This window comes from Musca domestica, unplaced genomic scaffold, assembly GCF_030504385.1.
Source record: "Musca domestica strain aabys unplaced genomic scaffold, Musca_domestica.polishedcontigs.V.1.1 34, whole genome shotgun sequence".
In the NCBI taxonomy this organism is placed as follows: domain Eukaryota; kingdom Metazoa; phylum Arthropoda; class Insecta; order Diptera; family Muscidae; genus Musca; species Musca domestica.
In genome coordinates, this window is record NW_026712313.1 from 8,221,676 (window position 1) to 8,243,131 (window position 21,456).

Consider the following 21,456-nt stretch of genomic DNA (forward strand, 5'->3'; position numbering starts at 1 on the left):
GTCACCAATAGTACTAGAGTTGAATTTGTGTATTTTAGCTTACTGGTAATGAATAGGGCATGCAGTTGTCATTACTTGTAATGCAAATTATAGCATATGTGCTTACCCAATTTGCACAGTGTAGATTATATCCTTCTCCGAATTTTTCGTTCCAAATCACATCATAAAGACTCACTGCCTTAAAATAATTTTACAGATTAAAAATGAACAAAAAATGTACTCCATTAAGGACTCTGGCCCATTATCTCTTTCTTCTTGAAGTTTTCATTATGATAATGTAATTTGATGGAACTTCCCTTTTAACGCCTCGACAAAAACGGACAACTTTAAATGAAACTAAAATTTCCATTAAATATATTTTGCAACACATGGTAGTACCATTTCCACTTATTTAAGAGGGGGAAAGGGGAAGAAGACAATTGGGAAGTAGACAAGGATATGGTGGTGGACGATGTGGGTGGGTGGAAGACTTGATGAATCATGGCTTTCTATCGAAAGAAATGCATTTCCTGCTAAGAAAATAAAAAAACGAAGAGCATAAGAAAGGAGGTGAAGAGAGACGACAGCCGTCGTAATACTGACATAAAACATTTGTTGCTTGTGGGAGCCATGGAGAACCTACATTTACCACCCAAGCCACCACCCACTTATCACTCACACCTTTTTTCCGTTCCTTTAAAGGTAAACATATTTACTTTTTGCGGTGGTTGTTGTTGTTGTTTATTTTTGCCAAAGGATTTAATGTGAAAAAGCAAGAATGAAAAAAAGAGTAGACGATGGAGTACAAGATGAAGTACTACTCCTCTTAGCGCACTAGCGCTTACGAATGTGGTTTATCAAAGTTATGAGCTATAATATTTCACAGAAAAAAGCAACAGAAACAGCAACAATAACATTGAAAAGTGGCACTCTTACTTGATTCCTGTTGCCTCTGCTGCTACTGCTGTCAAGTATGCGAAGCGCATCTGTGCCTCAAAAGTCCCCAGGATCATAAATATCAGCCAATTGCTGGCACTTATTAGGTTGTGTACACGATTTGAACTGGCATATTGCTGCTAAGCTGGCTGGCTTCAGAAATTCCCTGCGTTTTTTGGTTGCATTTATCTTTTTTTTCCCCTTTTTTATGATTCCCTTTTTCATATCCTTTTAAGTTGTCAACATTAAAAGAAGGGGGGTGAAATAAAAACAAGGTGATTGGTTTTTATCCTGAGATATTGTAAACAATTGGAGATTTCTTTTTTCGCTTTTGCTATACTCTCTACCGTAATATGGAGGACGGTATATTAAGTTTTCATTCCGTTTGTAACACCTCAAAAGAATTTTGTACCCCACAAAGTAAATATATTCTTGTTCAACATAAAATTTAGGCTTATCCATGGATATTAATGTGGCTTTCGAAAGAAATTAAGGAGGTTCATAAAAATTTTACTCAAATGTATTTTAGGCCCGAATTATTATAGCCTTAGCCATATGGCTAGAGAGGGTATATATCATTTGATACGGCCAAAACGTGCCTCATCGAAATAACGGTTTTAGACCCTAGGTCTCTTTGGACCAACTCCGTTTCAGGACCGATCTAGCGATGGGGCGTACGATAACTCTCGAAGGTAGTTACCGATTAGGTCCAAACTTCGAGTTCGAGATGGGTAATATCGATCCACTCCTTTTACCTCCCCCACATAAGTTCGACATTTTCCAAAAAAAGTATTTTACTGCACAGAAAGAAGAGGGATAATCCGATTTTGATCCAACTTTGCAAATCGTAATATTTGCATCAGTGTTAGCTCAGGTATGAAAATAGACAAGATCGGTTCACTCCATCAAGTACCTCCACCATAAAGGGTCAAAATTTTGAATAATTATAACTCTTATAAAATATGAAGTAAGAGTCCGATTGTCTTTAAATTACACACATCATGCTATTTTTACTAACCCAAGGTCTTGTGAGAAGATGCAATGTATCGGTCCACTCTTTCTGGTACCTCCCCCACAAAGCGTAAACATTTTGAATATACATAAATCTCATAAAACGTGAAATTAACATTCGATTCTATTCAGACTTGGTACAGCTCAATATTTCCATCAATGCAAGATATGTTATAAAGATAATAGAGATCGGAACATTTCTTCTGGTACTTCGCCCATAAAGGGTCAAAGTTTTGAATAACCAAAACGATCATAAAATCGGAAATTAGTATCCAATTCTCTTTATACTTCACACATCCTATTATTTCTACTAACACAAGATCTGCTGTGAAGATGAGGTATATCAGCCCACTCCTTCTGGTAACTGCCCCGCAAGGGGTCAAAATTTAGAATATCCATGAAGCAAATAAAACACGAAATTAACATTCGATTTCAGTCAGACTTGGCACATCTCAATATTTCCATCAACACATTATCTTCTATAAAGCTGGTAGAGATCGGAAGACCATCCTACCACAGGAATTCTATTTATAAAAGACCTTTCAGAGGAGTTCTATGAATAGAAGGCCTGTCACAAGTCTTCGCCTGATTGAAGACTTTCTGCAGGTCCTTTCACGGTTAGAATTCCTTCACTGATCTTTGGTAAGCTTCAGCTTCCAAACATCTTCTGTGCGAAGAAAACCCTCCACTATCTTTGTATGAAAAATGATCTTCTACGGACTTTCCACAGATTTTCTATACATGAGGACCTTTTTCAAATCTTCCATGCAGGACAGTTCTTCTGTAGACATAAGACCTTCCACATGCTTCCCACGTATCGGCGTTTTTTCAAAGACCTTGATAAATAGGATAGAAGGACATGGAAGGACCTGCGATAGACTACTATTCCTTCCTTCCATGGTTAGAATTTCTTCACTGATCTTCGGTAAGCTCCTACTTCCAAACATCTTCTGTGAAAAGAACAAATCCCACTACTCATATAAGGAAAATGTTCTTCCACATATTTTTAACAGAATTTCTATAAATATATTACAGGTCTTTCATGTAAAGATAACCTTTTACGGGTCTTCTATAAAATAAATATGGGCCTATGTATCGAAATTCTTCCTTCGATTGACAAAAAATACATTCCTCGGATTTTCCATGGTTAAAAATACATCCAAACGTCTATGGACAGGAAATTTTTTACAAGTATATTATGGATTCAAGATCTTGCACAAGTTCTCTATAAACTCAAAGCTTTTTACAGGTCTTCTAAGACATTCTAATTATACTTTTCACAGCTCTGCTATGGACTTTGACCTTCTAAGATCTTTCAAGGGCCTTTAAAGTCTTCTATGAATGAGAGACTATCCATTTATTTATAGACGATTCTTCACACGTCTTCTACAGGTTCCTATGGATGAAAGATTTTTGGCAGGCCTTCTAGAAACTGAATACCTGTCGCAACTCTTCGATGCTTTCAGTACCATTCAATAATTTTCTATGTTTAGAAATTTTCCATAGAATCCAGACCTTACATATAATTTTTCCGGTTCTCTTCGTATTTCATATATCCCATGATTTTTATTAGCACAGGAGCTGCTGTGAAAATGGAATATATCGGTGCACTCCTTCTGGTACCTCCCCCACAAAAGGTCAAAATTTTGAATATCCACGAAGCTCATAGAACGCGAAATTAACATTCGATTCCATTAAGACTTGGTAAATCTCAATATTTCCATCATCACATGATCTGTTGTAAAGATGGTAGAGATCGGCCGATTTCTTCTGGTACCTCCCCCACACAGGGTTCAAGATTTTGAAGAACAAAACGCTCAAAGAAAGTGATTTAAGCATCCAACTCTCTTCAAATTTCACTGACTTATACTTTTTAAATTGTTTTTGTGGAAGCCTTTGAAAGCTCTGGTATCGAAAGAGACCATAGGCGTATTTTTCCACAAATGTACATTAGACCAATGGTCGGTCTTCCATCCACACAAGACTTGTGGAAAGTTCCCTATCCATAAAAGACCTGTGAAAGGCCTTGCCTTCATAGAACTCAAATTCTGGCCATAAAAAAGTCCTTTCAAGGGACTTCTTCTCAAAGATAACCTACAGAAAGCAGGACGGTCTTGGAAATAATTTCAATCTACGGAAGCTTAAAGGATTTAAAAGGGATGTTGAATATTCGAAAAAGTCTGAAAAATTCAAAGAACTGGTGGATACCATAAAAAAGTTTATAGGATTTTAAAAATGTTTTGAAGTTTTCCCTATGGCACAGAAGAGGTTTTCAAACCTTGTAGAAATTTTTGTATCGAAAGAAAACACCTGTGCAGCCTTGCCTCCAAAGAATTCAAGTCCAAGGCCCTCTGACCATAAAAAAGTCCTTTCAAGAGTCTTCTTCTCAAAGACGACATACAGTAAATCCTCAGCAATACGGCTTAGGAAAGCATTTCCATCTACAGAGATTAAATGATTTAAAAGAGGTATTGAATATTGAAAAGTTCTGAAAAAAATCAAAGAATTGAAGGGTGGGTACCATAAAGAAATTTATAGGATTTTAAAAAGTTTTCAAATTTTTCCTTACGGCCCAGAAGAGATTTTCAAATCTTCCACAAGAATTTATGGTGGTCATAAAGTCGTTTATTTATTTGGAGGTCTATATTTGTATAAGACCATTAAAATTTGTAGCTAGATGTATATTCCTGTTCATAATTAGTGATGAAAAGAGTGAGAGAGGGATGGAGAAAGGATAATGATATTTTTTGAACAAGGGTTTCAAGGAATACCATTAACGAAAATTTTGTAAAAGGTGCAATCATAAATTATTTATGTTTCCACACACACACACACACACAAACGCACAGAGAGAGAAAACAAGTTGCCTATGGCCGGTACTAAATAGTGATTCCCATTTACATGGACCACAGGAGCAATGCGCCATAACAACACTAAATTTAATACCACACACCGGACCTCAGTAAGATTTAGTAATCGTATTTTGTTGTTTTTTTTTTTTTTTTTGTTCCAAGTCATTGTTAATTTTCATTAGTGACTAACTCCGGCTGCTGTCGAAGGAGGGTTAGTATTGTTTTGCGTGAGTGTGTAACACACGCATACAGGTAGGTAGCTGGCTAGCTAGCTAGTTGCACCTACCTAATGAAATCTGAAGCTAGAAGGATGACCATGTGGGATGTAATAAAAATAACATGCCACCCTAGTTCACAGGGAGGGATTCAAAAAGGTCTAGCATGACTGGAGATTTTTTGGACGGCCATGGTGACTGTGCAAAAATAAATTTTTGGTTGGTTATCTTCGGTCTATGGGAGGTGGTGGTGGTGTATTTTATGGTGTCCATTTGCAGGAGGATAGGTGTTGTGGTTGTTGTTATTTATTGGGACAACTGTGTGGTACCTGTGATTTGGTAATGGAATTTCTAGTCATTACAGATGACTTTTGAGTTTATACATTCTTTGTGAGAGAGAAAAGAAAGCATGAAGAGAACATGTGAAATAAGAGAGGTGTGCTGTTGTAGGAAAAACGGAGTAGGAAGGGCAATAAATATGTTAGATTTTTGGAACGGAAATATTGAAAAATCTTCTTCGATATTTAAATTTTGATGAAATATTGAACAATCAATATCCAAACCAGAGAAAAAGGTTAAGACTTTTTAAATTTTTTGGTGAAAAATTGAAATTCTTGCATTACTAATTAAAATTGAAAATTAAATCTTAAAGAATTTGAAGATTTTTTCTGCCTGCAGCAACTCATCTTCACCCACCCACCTTAAAACCTTAACACTATTCAACAAGACGAAGCTGAAACTATTTTTGGCTGCCATTTCTCCTATGAACTTATCACTGTCAGTCAAAGGTACAAATGCTCAGCTCCTCCAATCACCCTTTGTGACAGGATAAACATCTTCATTAGATATGCGAATGTGAGACAATCTGAGAAGTGAATTTGCAATGCATTGCAATTTGTCCTTTTTTGGGAGGGAAACATGTTAAATCGGATCGAATCAACGTCATTATTCAATCACATAATGGATGCAAATGAAGGAAGGACACAGAGATAAGTCTACAATTGGATCCATAGAAGAAAACAACCTTCAATTTGAGGAAAGGCTTTAAAAATAGAAACGTAATCTATTTATTGATAGGATATCCTTCACAGGTCTTTTATAAACACAAGATTTTTCCAAACTTTTTCTAAATTGAGGTATAACATCTCATTGGTATAAGAATTTTCTTTTAAAAGAAAATCCTTGATAGGTCTTCCTTATATAGATCAAATACTGTCATAGGTCTTCTAAAAATATAAGGGAAGACCTGGTAATCGTCTTCCATTCATTGAGTAACATCCTGTAAGGCTTTTCGTAGATTATCTATGGTTAGGAGATATTCCACATATCTTATATGGACAGAATACCTTTCACAGATTACTTGAGGATAAAAGGCTTAAACGTTTCTTCTAAAGAGAGGAGACCTACGACTGATCGTATATGTCCAAATGACCTTCCAAGGGTCTCTAGAGAACATATTTTTCATAGGTGTTCTATATATTGATATTTCATAGATTCTGCAAAAAAAAAAAGAAACGTCCTACAGGTATTCTATAATCAGAAAATCTTTCATAGGCCTTCTGTAAAGAAAACACAATCTGCAGGTATTCTATGGCCAGATACCGGAATTCCATAGATAGAAGTCCTTCCACAGGAATTCTATTGATAAAAGACCTTTCAGTGGAGTTCTTTGGATGGAAGGCCTGTCACAAGTCTTCCTCTGATTGAAGACTTACTGCAAGTCCCTTCATGGAGATAATTTCTTCACTGATATTCGGCAAGCTTCAGCTTCCAAACATTTTCTGTGAAAAGACTATGAAAACTATACTTCTATGGAAAATGTTCTTTTACGGATTTTCCACAGATTTTCAATATATGAGGACATTTTACAGATCCTCCATGCAGGACAGGTCTTCTGTAGACATGAGACCTTCCACAGGTTTCTCACGTATTGAAGTTTTTCCAAAGACCTTGATTAATAGGATAGTAGGCCTGTCATAAGTCATCCCCTGATGGAAGATTTTTCGCAGGTCCTTCCACGGATAGATATACTTCACTTATCTTTGGTAAGCTTCAGCCTCCAAGCATATTCTAAGAAAAGAAAATATCCCATTATCCATATATGGAAAATGTTCTTCCACGGATTTCCCACAGATTTTCTATGCATCAGGCCTCCCATGCAAAGAAGACCTTTTGCAGGTCTTCTGTAAAATAAAGGCAAGCCTATGTATCGAAATTAATCCTTCTATTGATGAAAAATACCTTCCTCGGATCGTCTATGGTTAAAAGTGTTTTATTGATAAAGGACTCTTAAGATGTCTTTTACGGGTATGAGAAATTTTGCAGGTCTTTTGTGGATGGAAGATTTTTGGCAGACCTTCTATAAAATGAAAACCATTCACAACTCTTTGATGTTTCCAATACCTTTCAATGATCATCTATGTTTAGAAATCCAAATATCAATCTTCCATAGAATCCAGACCTCCCATATATTTGTTCTATGTTGAAGACCTTCCACAGGTCTTCCATGGCCTAGAAGTGATGCAAATTTTAGGATGTGCAAAGTTGGAGTAAAGTCGGATTATCATTTCTGTGCAGTAAAATATTTTCTTTAAAAATGTCGAAACTTTGTGGAGGAGTTACCAGGAGGAGTGGACAGATATTGCCCATCTCCGAACTCGATCTAAGTTTGACTATAATATTACGATGTACCAAGTTTGGATCAAACCGGATACTCCCTTCGAGAGTTATTGTGTGCACCAGGCAGCCAGTCACACGGACAGACCGACGCACCTACGGACATCACTATATCCTCTCAAAATGTCCGGAAACGGATTTGTGCCAAAGATGCATAGGGTCCAAAACCGTTATTTCGATGAGGCACTTTTTGACCGTATCAAATTTGGACTAGACCGAACATAACATCCTTTTTGATTTTTTATAGGTTCCTCTCCTCTTAAGGACATACTAACAATTAAAGAGACCATTTCAAATTTTTCCGCTTTAACATACAAACTTGTTTTGGCCAGGAAATTCTCAAAATGCCCACACATCTTTTTTTTAGGGGTAACTACTATTTAAAATCTATAATTACAACAAAGCTGAGAAAATCATAAAATTTTAGAAAAATACCCTATCTCCTATCAGCTGGTCTTCATGCAACAATGTGTGTGTGTTATTTTACCATAATAATTATTGTTGTTGTTTTTTTATTATTTAGGTCCATTTTGAACCTGTGCAACAACACAAAGAAATATTTTCTTTTAATTTTGCGTTGTAAAACAGGTTTTGTGTTTAGACAGGCACAGGATATTCTTGCCACTGTGTCTCTGTGTGTGTGCGTAATAGTATTGGTAGTGGTAGTACCGGTACAGAGTAGCAAGTGCCTTTGTAGGGGATGCTCACTCATTGTATAATCATTTCGAAATCATCCTTTTTTGTTAAGCCGGTTTATCGTCTGTCCCTTTGTTTTACCTGCTTTTTTGATCCTTTTTACGATGCTGCTTCTGCTGCTGATGATGATTGTGATGACCTTGTTCACCGGTCGGTCGGTCTTCCTTCGCCTTGGATATTCCTGTTCTTTTTTTTGCCGAATTTTAATTCTCTTCATTTTAGTGCTCGAATCACAGCAACCGATTTAGTTTCTGTTCAACTGTCATTTTAAGCGGATTCTCTGCCCAGCAATAAATCGGAATTTATTTAGTGTTTCGGAACGGTGTTAATTTGTAACGGAATGTGTGTTGAATTTGCCAACAAATTATTTTGTGTTAATCCAGCATCCGGAAGTGCCCTTTGGGCAATTTTTTTGACCCAAGAAGAGCTTCCTTAAAATGTGGAGTAAAAAAAAAGCTGACACTTCAGGTTAATTGGTTTGAATTGTATAACAACAACAAAAGGGTTAATAAATCTTGGAAATAAGTGTTGAAATTATTTAACAAAATCCCACCATCAGCAGCATGTTTGTCATCCCCCCATGTGTGGCATCCTTTACTGCCAGCCATTTGGAGATGGGGTGGGAATATGTCCGTCCATTGCCCTCTCTGTGTATGACGTTAATAAATTATCCATAAAATGGTTTGTATTTTTTTATTTTCAAGATTTATTCTTTTACATTTTGGATGGCCGTTTTTCAGTCGATACCTTCTGTTTGTGATTAGATGATGTGAGAGTACAGTGGAACATGTGAGCTTGGCAGGCAATTAGTCGAAAGGCTAAAAAAGCATATATAAAATGAAAGCAGCATAAAAGGTCAAAAGTCGGGCCGGACCGACTTTATGACGCCCTATGCCACCATGCGTATTTAGTAGAACTCCCGTAACAAAAAAAGTTGATATTGGGCATTTATGTGAAGTAGATCGTACCAACTATGAACCTTATTTGATTGCGTACAATTTGGGAACTATATTCAACTCTGAATCGATTTTCAACAAATTTGACGGAGGCTTTTGTTATCCCTCTAGTACCAAATAACATTGCTGTATAGCGCATAATATGACTTCGATAAGGAATATATTAAAAAATCTTTATTGCGGCAATAGATATATCGGACCGAAGTTTCATCAAATGGTAAAATTCGGTGGAATATGAAAAAATGTACTCCATTTGGGTTGATATTACATTTATGGTGAGCGATAATCGTAAAATCGAATGAAGATGTATATCGAAGGTATATAAAATCTGAACCGATATCGATAAAATTTGGCAGAGGTATTTTTTAACCGTATCTGATGTCCGGTATCAAATATCATTGTTGTGGAGTGTATATTACGCATGTGAGGTACTTAAAACCCCAAACATATTTTTGGGAGCTATAGCTCTATCTGAACCGATTTTCACCAAATTTGATGTACTTGCTTTTAGATTGAATTCCCTCGGATGTGCCAAAATTCAGTCCATTTGGGCCATTTGGTGTACAATAAACCTGAAATCGGACAGATATATATATATATATATATATATATATATATATATATATATATATATATATATATATATATATATATATATATATATATATATATATATATATATATCTGTCCGATTTCAGGTTTATTGTACACCAAATGGCCCAAATATATATATATATATATATATATATATATATATATATAGGAGCTATATCCAAATCTGAACCGATCTTGATAAAATTTTAAATACTTATTTCTGATATCTAGTATCAAAGATCATTGTTGTGGAGCATGCGAGAGATTTAAAACTGATATCGGATGAAATATATAAATGGAAGCTACAGCTATATCTGAACCGATTTTCACCAAATTTGCTATACTTGCTTTTAGACTGAATTCGGTCGGATAAGTCAAAATTCAGACAATTTAATATAATATTGTGGTGTACCAAGTCTGAAGGGAATCGGATGTTTATTTCGCGTTTTATGATCTTCATGGATATTCAAAATTTTGGCCCTTTGTGGAGGAGGTACCAAAAGGGGTGGACCAAGATATTCCATCTTCACACAGCAAATCTTGTGCAAGTAGAACAAATGGAATGTGGGAGAAATTAGAAGAGAACCGGATGATTATTTCGGATTTTACAATCATTTTGATTATTCAGAACCCTTTGTCGGGGAGGTACCTGAACAAATGGTCCGATATCTACCATTTTTATAACAGATCTTATGTTGATGGAAATATTGAGATGCGCAAAGTATTAATGAAATCGGATATTAATTTCGCTTTATATGAGCTTCGTGGATATTCACAATTTTGACCCTATGTGGGGAAGAAGCCAGAAGGAGTGGACCGATATATTCCATCTTCACACCAGACTTTGGGTCAATAAAAAAATTGTGCTTTGTGTAATTTGATGACAATCGGGCACATACATCACATTTTATAAGAGTCACAGTTATTCGAAATTTTGACCCTTTGTGGGGGAGGTACTTGATGGAGTGGACCGATATTGTCCATTTTGGCACCTGACCTAGCACTCATGCAGATATTAGGATTTGCAAAGTTGGGACAAAATCGGATTATCTTTTCTCTTTCTGTGCAGTAAATTATTTTTTTTTTTATTGTGGGAGAGGCACCAGAAGGAGTGAACCGATATTGGCCATCTCCGAACTCGATCTAAGTTTGACGATAATATTACGATGTACGAAGTTTTGATCAAATCGGATACTCCCTTCGAGAGTTATCGTGCGCACCTGCCAAACAGACAGACAGATGGACGGACATCGCAAGATCGACTCCAAATGTTCTGAAACGGATTTGGTCCAAAGCGCCGTAGGGTCTAAAACCGTTATTGCGATGAGATTCGTTTTGGCTGTATCAAGCCATGTGGTTGAGGGTATAAAAATACTCGTCATTTATTTTCTCCTTTTAATATTCTACGCTGAGTTCCCCAATTTTTTTAAACCTTTGAAAATTTTTAAAAATTGAAAAAAAATTAAAAATTGACATATCCACCAAACTGAATTCCCGATGGCCTTTCAGAAAAAATTCTTAAAAATGGTGCTGAAAGTCCCTCTTTGTTTATAGCGTGGGTGATTTTTATGTAAAAAGAAATGGGGGATTTAGCCGGAAAAATACACAGTGTGTCCTTTTATAGCGATGTATTTAGGTGTTTTCAAAATCCTCGGAAAATGTTCAAGACACAAAGGCCATGATTTGATATTTTGATATCTGAATTATTTTCCATTTTGAAAGACTGACCAAGTCTTTATACCCTACACCACAAGATAGTCAGGGTATTATGTCTTTGTACATTTGTTTGTAACAGGCAAAAGTAAACGAGATAGACCCATAGTTCCTTTTGATGATCGATTTATGCATGTCCCTCCATCTGTCCATGTACTTTTGTAAACAAAGTACAGGTCACATTTACTGCCTTATCAAGATGAAATATTGCACAAGTCATTTGTTTGACCCAAGGACGACCTATTGAAATTGGAGAAAATTGGGAGATAACTCCCATATATGCCTTCCGATTTGTATTTTATTACGCACCAATGATGTAATATTCGACCAAATGGGATGGAATTTGGCACTTACGACCAAATTGAGCCTAGAAAGAAGTATGTTCAATTTAAATCGGTTCAGATATAGCTATAGCTGCCATATACATTGTTCATCCGATTTGTTATATTTTTAATTTTTTATTTGTTATATTAAGCTCTACTAAATATGCATGGGTATCATAAAGTCGGTCCCGCCTGACTTTTAGACTTTATTTACGGATTTTGTATTCGTAATATATTAAAAATATCATGTATTATTACACGTAATAACCCATCGATAAGGCTCTTTATATTTTCCACTAGATTCCATTCCAAAAATTAACATTTTCCTTTACTGTATCAATTTGGAAAATTGAAAAATTTCTAAAAATAATATCCTCATTAAAAAGGACACGGCACAATCTAAACGACGAAACATGATAATGAAACTTATCAACCAATTTTTATTAAATTATGGTCATGTGTGTTTAAAACATTTGATATTTTCGAAAAAAATAATTAAAGCAATTGTTGTTGTTTCTCTCATCTCAAATCTCATCACATCTGCTGCTCGAAATGTTATGGGTTGCCAGTTAGGGTTTCATCATATGATGACCTTCTCCAAATTCTATTTTGTGTAATATCACGCAGCAAACAAATTAAAAATTATATTAAATTTTCGGCGAATTACTTTTTTGTTGGTATGGATCATGTGTGTGTGTGTGAATGGTTGATAGGGTTGTCGATATGAAATTTACAACTATTTAAAATAAAAATTTAATTTTAGCATTTTCTTAAAATATTAAAAAAATATTATAGAACTTTTGTAAAATTTTGTAAACATTTGAAGGGTTTTGAATTCCTTTGATAAATTTAAAGATTTCCCAAATTTGCCTTGTCCAAATATCGAAAAAAATTGTGGATTTCTTATGAGGCTTTTTTATATATATGTTTTTTATATATATGTTGCCCAGAATTGCCTTTTAAAATAAAAAAGGTTGAATATATATTTTTCTGATTTTTAGTTATTTTATTCGACCTTTATTTTAAGTTATTCCAATGTAAGTTTAATAACCTCGAGCTCAATTTTATAAAATTTTTTTATTTTTTAATTTAAAAAATATAAAGAAAACAAATCTGGAAGTTATTTTTCCCATCATTTTAAAATTCCCCATCAACATCCCTAATACCTAGTCATCTACTAACTATTACCCTTCCCCGAAAATGACCATTGACTGGTTGGTTATTTGGCTGGTTATGTTACAAGTCGTTAAAACTACTACTACTACTGCTGGCTATTTGCGAAAAAATTACATTTTTAACGTTTTGTCGACGAGTCCTTGTGCGTCCTTGTTATTGCATGATTTTGTATTGGCATAAAATATCCTTTGTACAAACATGACAACACGCGCAGCAAACTAATAAACGTTTTTTCAGCTTTGGTTTCCTGTTCGGAAAAAAGTTTGCTCACCACAACACATCTCCAACAACGACAGGATATTGATAATGTTTTGTTTGAGTTTGAAGTTGGCGTTTGGTTTTCAATTTTTTACAATCACAACCAAACTTTTCAAAATATATTAACACAATTTTAATAGCTTCTCGAAAAAAAAATAAATAATAATAATAATCATGAATATTTCATCAGGAAAAAAATTAAAATCCACTCTTAGTTCCCTAGAAAAATCGTTAAAAAATTCCTTTAGAAAAAAAATAAAATATAACGATTAAAAAAAATTAGGTAGCTTTACAATATTTTTATGATTTTTGGGAAAGGCAAAAAATCTTAAAAATCCAAAAAAAAAAATCTATAAAAAAGAAATTTAAAATGCCCTCTTAGAACACTTGTAGACTATCGAAAAAGCCATAGAACGCCAATTGTTTTCAGAATAATATCTTAAAAATCCACAAAAAAACTTGAGTCCTCGCTTAGTTCGTCAGAAAAAAATTTCGTTCAAAAAAAAAAAAAAAAAAAAAAAAAACTAAAACAAAAACAAAAAAACTTGAAAATTCCACGCTTAATTCCTCCTGAAATCCATAAAAATCCAGGCTTAGCTCTTAGAAAAAAATCCGAAGACCCCTTTAGAAAAAAATCCTAAAAAATCCACTATTAGAGTTCTGATTGTCCCTCAGTGGAAAATGCTAAAAATTCACGCTAAAAACGCCGATAGCCCCTCAGATGAAAATCCTGAAAAATCCACGCTTAGAGCGCTGATAGTCTCTGCGAAAAAGTCCTAAAAAATCCACGCTTATAGTCCTGATAGACCCTTGGAGGGAAATCTTAAAAAAATCCACGCTTACAGTCCTGTTAGACCCTTAGAGGAAAATCCTAAAAAATTCACGCTAAGAACGCTGATATTCCTCAGAAGAAAATCCTGAAAAATCCACGTTTAGAGAGCTGATAGTCTCTGCGAAGAAGTCCTAAAAAATCCACGCTTATAGTCCTGATAGACCCTTGAAGGAAAATCCTAAAAATCCACGTTTAGAGCGCTGATCGTCCCTTCGCAGGGATTTTCCTTCAAGGGTCTATCAGGACTATAAGCGTGGATTTTTTAGGACTTCTTCGCAGAGACTATCAGCTCTCTAAACGTGGATGATTCCACGCTTACAGCGCTAATAATCCCTTAACAGAAAATCATAAAAATCCCCTCTTACAGCGCTAATAATCCCTTAGAAGAAAATCATAAAAATCAACGCTTATTCCCTGAGAAAAATTCCTAAAAAAAACCACGCTTATAGTCTTGATAGACCCTTTTAGGAAAATCCTGGAAAAATCCACGTTTAGAGCGCTAATAGTCCCTTAGAAGAAAATCATGAAAATCAACGATTATTCCCTGATAAAAAGTCCGCGTTTTGAGCACTGGTAGTCCCACAAAAACAAAAATCCTAAAAAATCCAGGTTAGTCTCCAGTAACAATTCTAAAAAATGGGTCCCTCAGGAACAATCGTGAAGAAATCCACTCTTACCTACAATTAATTAATTTTGTTTTTTTTATTTTTTTACAGAACCCGATGTCGGGATGCCGCAACACGAAGCTCAGCGGTATTTCACACAGCTCCTGTCCGGTGTCCAGTATCTGCATCAACGTGGCATTACACATCGTGATTTGAAACCGGAAAACCTTTTACTGGACGAACATGACAATATCAAGATATCCGATTTTGGAATGGCCACCATGTTTAGGTATTTAGGTACACTACAAATTATCACCTAAGAAGAAAATAGAAGAATTAAAAGTTAGAAAATATTTAAATACGAATATCAAAGGAGTAAGGGAAAAATATCGATTACGGCTGAAAAGAAAATATTGAATTGACACGGACAATTCAAAATATTTTCAATTTATGTTACAAATCACTAAACTTTTTCAATATTTTAAATAATCGATAACTCTGTTAATATTTATGGTTTTCATTTTATATTAAAATACGCAATATTTTTATGCACAATCTATATTCCCTTGCCGTAATCGATAGTTTCTCTTATCGTATATTTCAAATTGTTTTTCCTTTAAACAAATTTAATTAATTGTTTTTATTTCTCCTTTTTTAGATGCAAAGGCAAAGAGCGGTTGTTGGACAAACGCTGTGGCACCCTACCGTATGTGGCCCCTGAGGTCCTGCTAAAGCCCTATCATGCCCAGCCAGCAGATATTTGGTCGTGTGGCATTATCCTGGTTACAATGTTGGCTGGTGGTAAGTTTGTATGACTTCTTCGTTATCTTCTTCTCTTACTTGGCATTATCTTCATTAGCTGCTTGCTTGCGGCTCTCATCTTAACTTTTCAGTTTCCATTAATTTTCTTCATGTTTTCCTTCCTTACTTACTTGCACTTATCCGCACTACTGATGTTTTGTTGTTTCGGCTCGGTTGGATGTGGAAAACTAGTTGATTGGCTCACCACCACACCACACCAACTTGAGCAATCAACTTTCCAGCATGGCATTTAAAAAATAGAAGTGCGTCGTATCATCATTATCATCATTTTAACATCCATCGTTCTATGGAGAAAACTTCAAGTGTTGTGTTTTATTTCTTTGTCAAGTTTGTTTTTTTTTTTTTGGATTTCTAATTGTTTTTTTTTTTTGTTTTTGTGTATTTGTTTTCACAGAGTGGCTTATTTTAAGGAATTTTGTTTAACTTTGTTTTTCTAGGGACATAGTTTATGGCATTTTGAGGTTAAATGTTTAAATTTTAATTAAAATTTCATCGAGTACCAGAAATATTTGGAAAAATAGAATAATGGTTATAGAAGAGTTTAAGGATGTTTTAAGAAAACTTAGAAAACTTTTCTGAAAAAAAAATGTTTTTACCCAAAGGACTGAGGCAAATAATCGCGTCATTAAAAAGGCCAGATTAGAGACATTAGTAAGGTGGTATTTTCAACCATTATCTTAGCATTTTTATAGCATACTTGTAGGCGCCCACATTGATTTTCAAACTAAAAGGAAACTTCTAATTTTTATACCCTAGACCACATAGTGGTAAGGGTATTATGTCTTTATGCATTTGTTTGTAACATGGAGAAGGAAGCGTGATAGACCCATAGTTACTAATGAGGATCTCCATAGAATCACTTTCTGAGTCGTCTGGCCATGTATTTTTGTGAACAAAATGCAGATCGCGTTTATTATCCGATATAGATGAAATTTTTCAAACAATATTTATTTGGGAATGTATTTTGTTGACCAATGTTGAGATTATTCAATATGGGTTTTATTGGGCTTTTATGGTCAAGTTAATCAAATGAAAATAAACGAATTTATTTCATATTTTGCTCAACGTTTCGTTGGCTTGTTTCCAACTTTTTCAAGAGCGTTTTTTATTGAATTCTGTTTATAAATGAGAAACATATTTCATTATTAGAATTTTGTTTTGTGACATATTGCACTTTAAATTTAACTTACATCAATAATTATGCATTATTTATTTCTTATTAATATTAATAAAACGGGACTCCACAACATTTAATTAATATAAAGTAAAAATAAATAATCAATAAAATAAGAATCACAGTTAAACTTAAGCTAAATCACAGAACCGTTTCTAAATAATCGCAATAGAATACTGTAGTTTAGTATTATCTTTGTCTTCTTTGGTATTTATTGATCTGGCAATCCTTTGCTGTATTCGTAGGCTTTCCAATGTATATCTTTTGTTCTCCTTATTTTCCCTATCTAAAATTTTGACATTTGTTAGATCAGCTGTGTGGCCACTCTCCGTTGTGTGTTGTGACAGTGCTGTTTTTGCTAATCCTTTATTGATATCATTTTGATGTTCTCCTATTCTTACACCAAGCATTCTTTTTGTTGTGCCCACATAAACTTTCCCGCATTTCTCTTTCTCATTGCCTTTGCATGTAATTTCATATACAACGTTGTGTTGTTTTTGTTTGTCTTCTTTTGTTTTTGTGCGTTTGAAAATCTCTTGCATTGTTTGATTGGATTTGTGTGCTATCATTGTTGTTGTACTTTTAATTATTTGTTTGAGGTTTTTTGTTTCTGTTAAATTTGGCAGGTACGGTACACTCACAAAAATTTCCAAGGACAAGGTGAAGACCGATTCAAATTTAGATATAGCTCCCATAACCCACACAATTAACCCGAAATCGGTTAAATATATATATATATATATATATATATATATATATATATATATATATATATATATATATATATATATATGTATATATATATATATATATATATATATATATATATATATTTAAGCGATTTCGGGTTAAATGTGCTCCAAAAGACCAATATCAGCCCAAATGACCTGAATTTTGTCACATCCGACTGAATTCATCCTAGAAACAAATACTAAAAACTTGGTGAAAATTGGTTCAGATACAGCTATAGCTCCCATATATATGTTTCATCCGATTTGGGGTTTTAAGTTCCTCACGTTTGCAATATGCACCCCACAAGAATGATATTCGGTATCAGACAACTTATGGAGCTCAAAAATACCTCTGTCAAATTTAATCGAGGTCGGATCAAATATAGCTCCCATATATATTTAATTATCCGATAACAGGTTTATTGTGCACCAATAAACACCTCTTATTTTAATAATTTACTTTCCAAATCCAATTAAAATTTTGTTTAAATTATCTTTTATATTTATTGCATTAAAAAAAAGTCCTTCAAAAATAACATAGCACTTTGCATGTCTTCCACCATTTGTATACAAAATAAGATCTTACATCATAAATGTGTTATTGTAAAGAACTTAATATTAAACTACAAAGTACTGGCCAGAAAATCTATAAAAGTGCAATTTTTATTAATCTAAAAATATATCAACCCCCTTTTCCATCTCCATCTTCATATGCTGTTTTTGTGCCACATCTCTTTAACTTCCTCCATCAGTTTTAAAGATAGTTGCAACGATGTGTCTGTCTATAGTCTTCTTCTTCATTTATCTGTGCCGGAAGCACTTTTTTGGGTATTGCTACAAATAAAATATAAATAAATGTATGTGTGTATAATATTATGCCATGCTCTATTACATTTACACAAGTTGACAAACTTGAGGAAGCTTTAACGGGAAATGTATTTTTACGTTAAGCCAAAATATGAACGAAAATTTAAAGTAAATAGCATAATTAATTTAGCCCCTATTTACAATTTTATACTCTACGTCATAGCAATCGTCGATCTTTTTAAAATGTTTTATTAGTGTTTAAAACTTTAAAGTCAAAAATCTATTTTTTTTGGTATCGTTAATTTTCAAAAAATATACATATAAAGTAGGAATATATTTTTTACAAATATTTTTGAAACAACAAAAATATATATTCGAATAAGAAGAAAATTATATATTTTTTAAATAGGCTCAATACACACGGTTTTATAAACTTGTTTTCGCAGATTTTTTAGAAAATAAAGTCCTAAATGCCTTAAAGTACTAAAATAAAAAAAAAATACAAAAAAAAATTGTTTTTTTTTTTCAACTTAAGACCCAGAATCAACGTGGTCTATAGACGTCCTGAAAGCTGTCCCAATAGACGTCCTGGAAGGTGTCTCAATAGACGTCCTGAATGGGCTTAAGGGGTCATAATCGAAGGCCAAAGTCAGAAACGTATAATTTTTATAAAAGACACCAAAAGACCAGAATCTTGGATTCTTTAAATATAGATTTTTGAGATCGGAAACGGATATTTTCTTAAATTATTTTTTGAAGACTAGCATGATTTTTATACCCTACAACACTATATCTTGAAGGTATTATAAGTTTGATTGGACCAACAATTATGTAACACCTCCAAATATTGGTCTCCGTCATAGGAAACTATATATGGATCTTCCTATCTCGCCGAGCTGAGTCGATCTAGCTATGTATGTCCGTCTGTCCATGTTAATTTGTCCTAAAAATCTAAAATGTTCTAAAAATTACAAAAAATTGGCTTTTTTTTAAATTAGCTCCTGATAGACGTCCCTAAAAATGTTTTTATAGACATAATTAAATGTTTTTGGCGTACTGAATGGCGTTTCTATAGAAGTCCTGATCTTGGAAGGCGTCTCTAGAAATGCTTATATATAGACGTCCTTATAGGCGTCCTGAAAGACACCTTTGTAGATGTCTTTGGAAAATCTTTGGAACATTTTTAAAAGTCAGGAACGTATATTTTTCACAAATATTTGGTCCAAAGACTCCAAAACACCAGAATCTTACATTCTTTAAATGTACATTTTTGAATTCCTTAAGGCTCAAAAACGAAAATTTTCTAAAAATATATATTTTTTTAAATGTGGTGTCGAGTCCTGAATTTTTTAATAGATATTTTAATTTTTTTTTTAAGTAAATCTTTTTTTTTTTTTTTTTCAAAATAATTCGTAAATAAATCACCTATGTAAGCTGCTTTGATCAGTTTGTTCACGCATTTTTCGTTTCGCGGATCAGATGCAAAATGTTTATTCGAATTGCTCAACTTGAATAAACTTGTTATATCTCACTGGCTGACTTAGTTTGATTGTCTTTTTACTAAGTTTGATCCTACTCAATCATACTCATTGCAGCCCCCTGGTACTCACATGTATTATTTTTATAGTTAGAATTTATTCCTTAATAAGAGAACATAACTATTTATGTAGGAATATTTCCCTATATAAAGCTCTAGCATCTCGATAGGCTCTCGTATAGGGTTTCAGGTACAATTTCTATCCTCATAATCTGTAGTTTAGATTCATATTTTCGTAGTGGATGCCAAATTCCCCTACGATTTTAATACACGTCCCGTCTTGAAATTTACAGCGTTAGGAATTGAAACTGAAAATAAAATTAGTTTTTGAACGTCCTAAACACACTTTATATTTAGATTTGGAATATTAAAGGTTTGACCAAAATAAAATTGTAGTAATGATAGATTCTTGCAGGTTGTGTCAGACACATTTTCAGTCCATGCCGAAAAAAATTGTCCCCAGGGAGTGTTAAATTTGTGCATAGGGGTTCCCTGATCTCATTTGCGTAAAGATTGTTTAGTTTTGTGCTCTTAATATATTAAAATCAATGCCAACATAATTTTACAATTTTTAGTTTCAAAAATCGTTAAACTTGTGTTATTTTTATTTCAATACATTTTATATATATTATACTTATTATATGTTATCATTGTGTGTGTCACCATTGTCGTTCATCACTGTTATATGGCCAAATAAAAAAAAGAATCACTAGCTAAATCAAAGCAAAAAATATGACTTAAAAGAAAGTAATGCAAAAAAAAAAAAAAATAAATAAATAAATCACCATTAACATTTATGTTTTTTATAAATTATTGTTTGGTTCTATTCACAAAATCGTTCATTTTTGCTGTTTCTTTGGTATTCTAGCTGTAGATTTTCTTGTTTGGAAAATAATTTTTAAATATCATCTAAAGCTTTTATACCAAAGCTCCAGCTTAAATTGCTTGCCAACCACCACCAACTAAACTACTACTGCACCATCAAATGAAATTAAAAAAAAAATATTTAATAATAACAAAAATATCAATAAAATTGAAAATCTTAACCACCATGGACGTCATCACCCTTCTCACCCAGCAATTGCAATGCAATCAGCATCATAATATGATAATAATATTTTCAATAAGGGGTGTTATTTTGGTATTTAAAAAAATATAAATTCTTCAGATAAATTATTATATGTTAATTTTCATACCGGAGAAATAACACCTCTCGTTGCAAACCCCGCATATCACCGCTCATCAAATTATTAAAAAAAATGTATTTGTTATGGATTTTAAACTCATATAGTAATAATTGTTTTTTATTTTCAATTTAGAATTGCCGTGGGATGAACCCTCTGTCCAGTGCCAGGAGTTTATCAATTGGAAGGATAATGATCGTTGGTCCACCCAAACACCCTGGAGTAAATTGGATACATTAGCTATTTCCCTGCTGCGCAAAGTGCTGGCCACTAATCCCAGCCATCGTCTGACCCTGGACAAAATTATGGCCCACAAATGGTGTCACATGGAATTCGCCGATAATGGTAAGATATGTGGGAGGGAATTTTCAAAATTCTA

General features: G+C 33.7%; 1 protein-coding gene across 3 annotated transcripts in view; it reads left to right on the forward strand.

Annotated features, from left to right (window-relative positions):
• The window catches only part of LOC101891848 (serine/threonine-protein kinase grp), a 107,380-nt gene that overhangs the window by 80,654 nt on the left and 5,270 nt on the right, over positions 1 to 21,456 (forward strand). For 2 of the 3 annotated variants that reach the window (XM_059125614.1, XM_059125616.1), the window contains exons 5-7: positions 14,934 to 15,111; positions 15,481 to 15,623; positions 21,213 to 21,422. In XM_059125614.1, the coding sequence (XP_058981597.1) occupies positions 14,934 to 15,111; positions 15,481 to 15,623; positions 21,213 to 21,422 (531 nt within the window). Of the gene's footprint in view, positions 1 to 8,816; positions 9,047 to 14,933; positions 15,112 to 15,480; positions 15,624 to 21,212; positions 21,423 to 21,456 lie in introns of those variants that run through there. The other variant, XM_059125617.1, reaches the window with a different exon arrangement.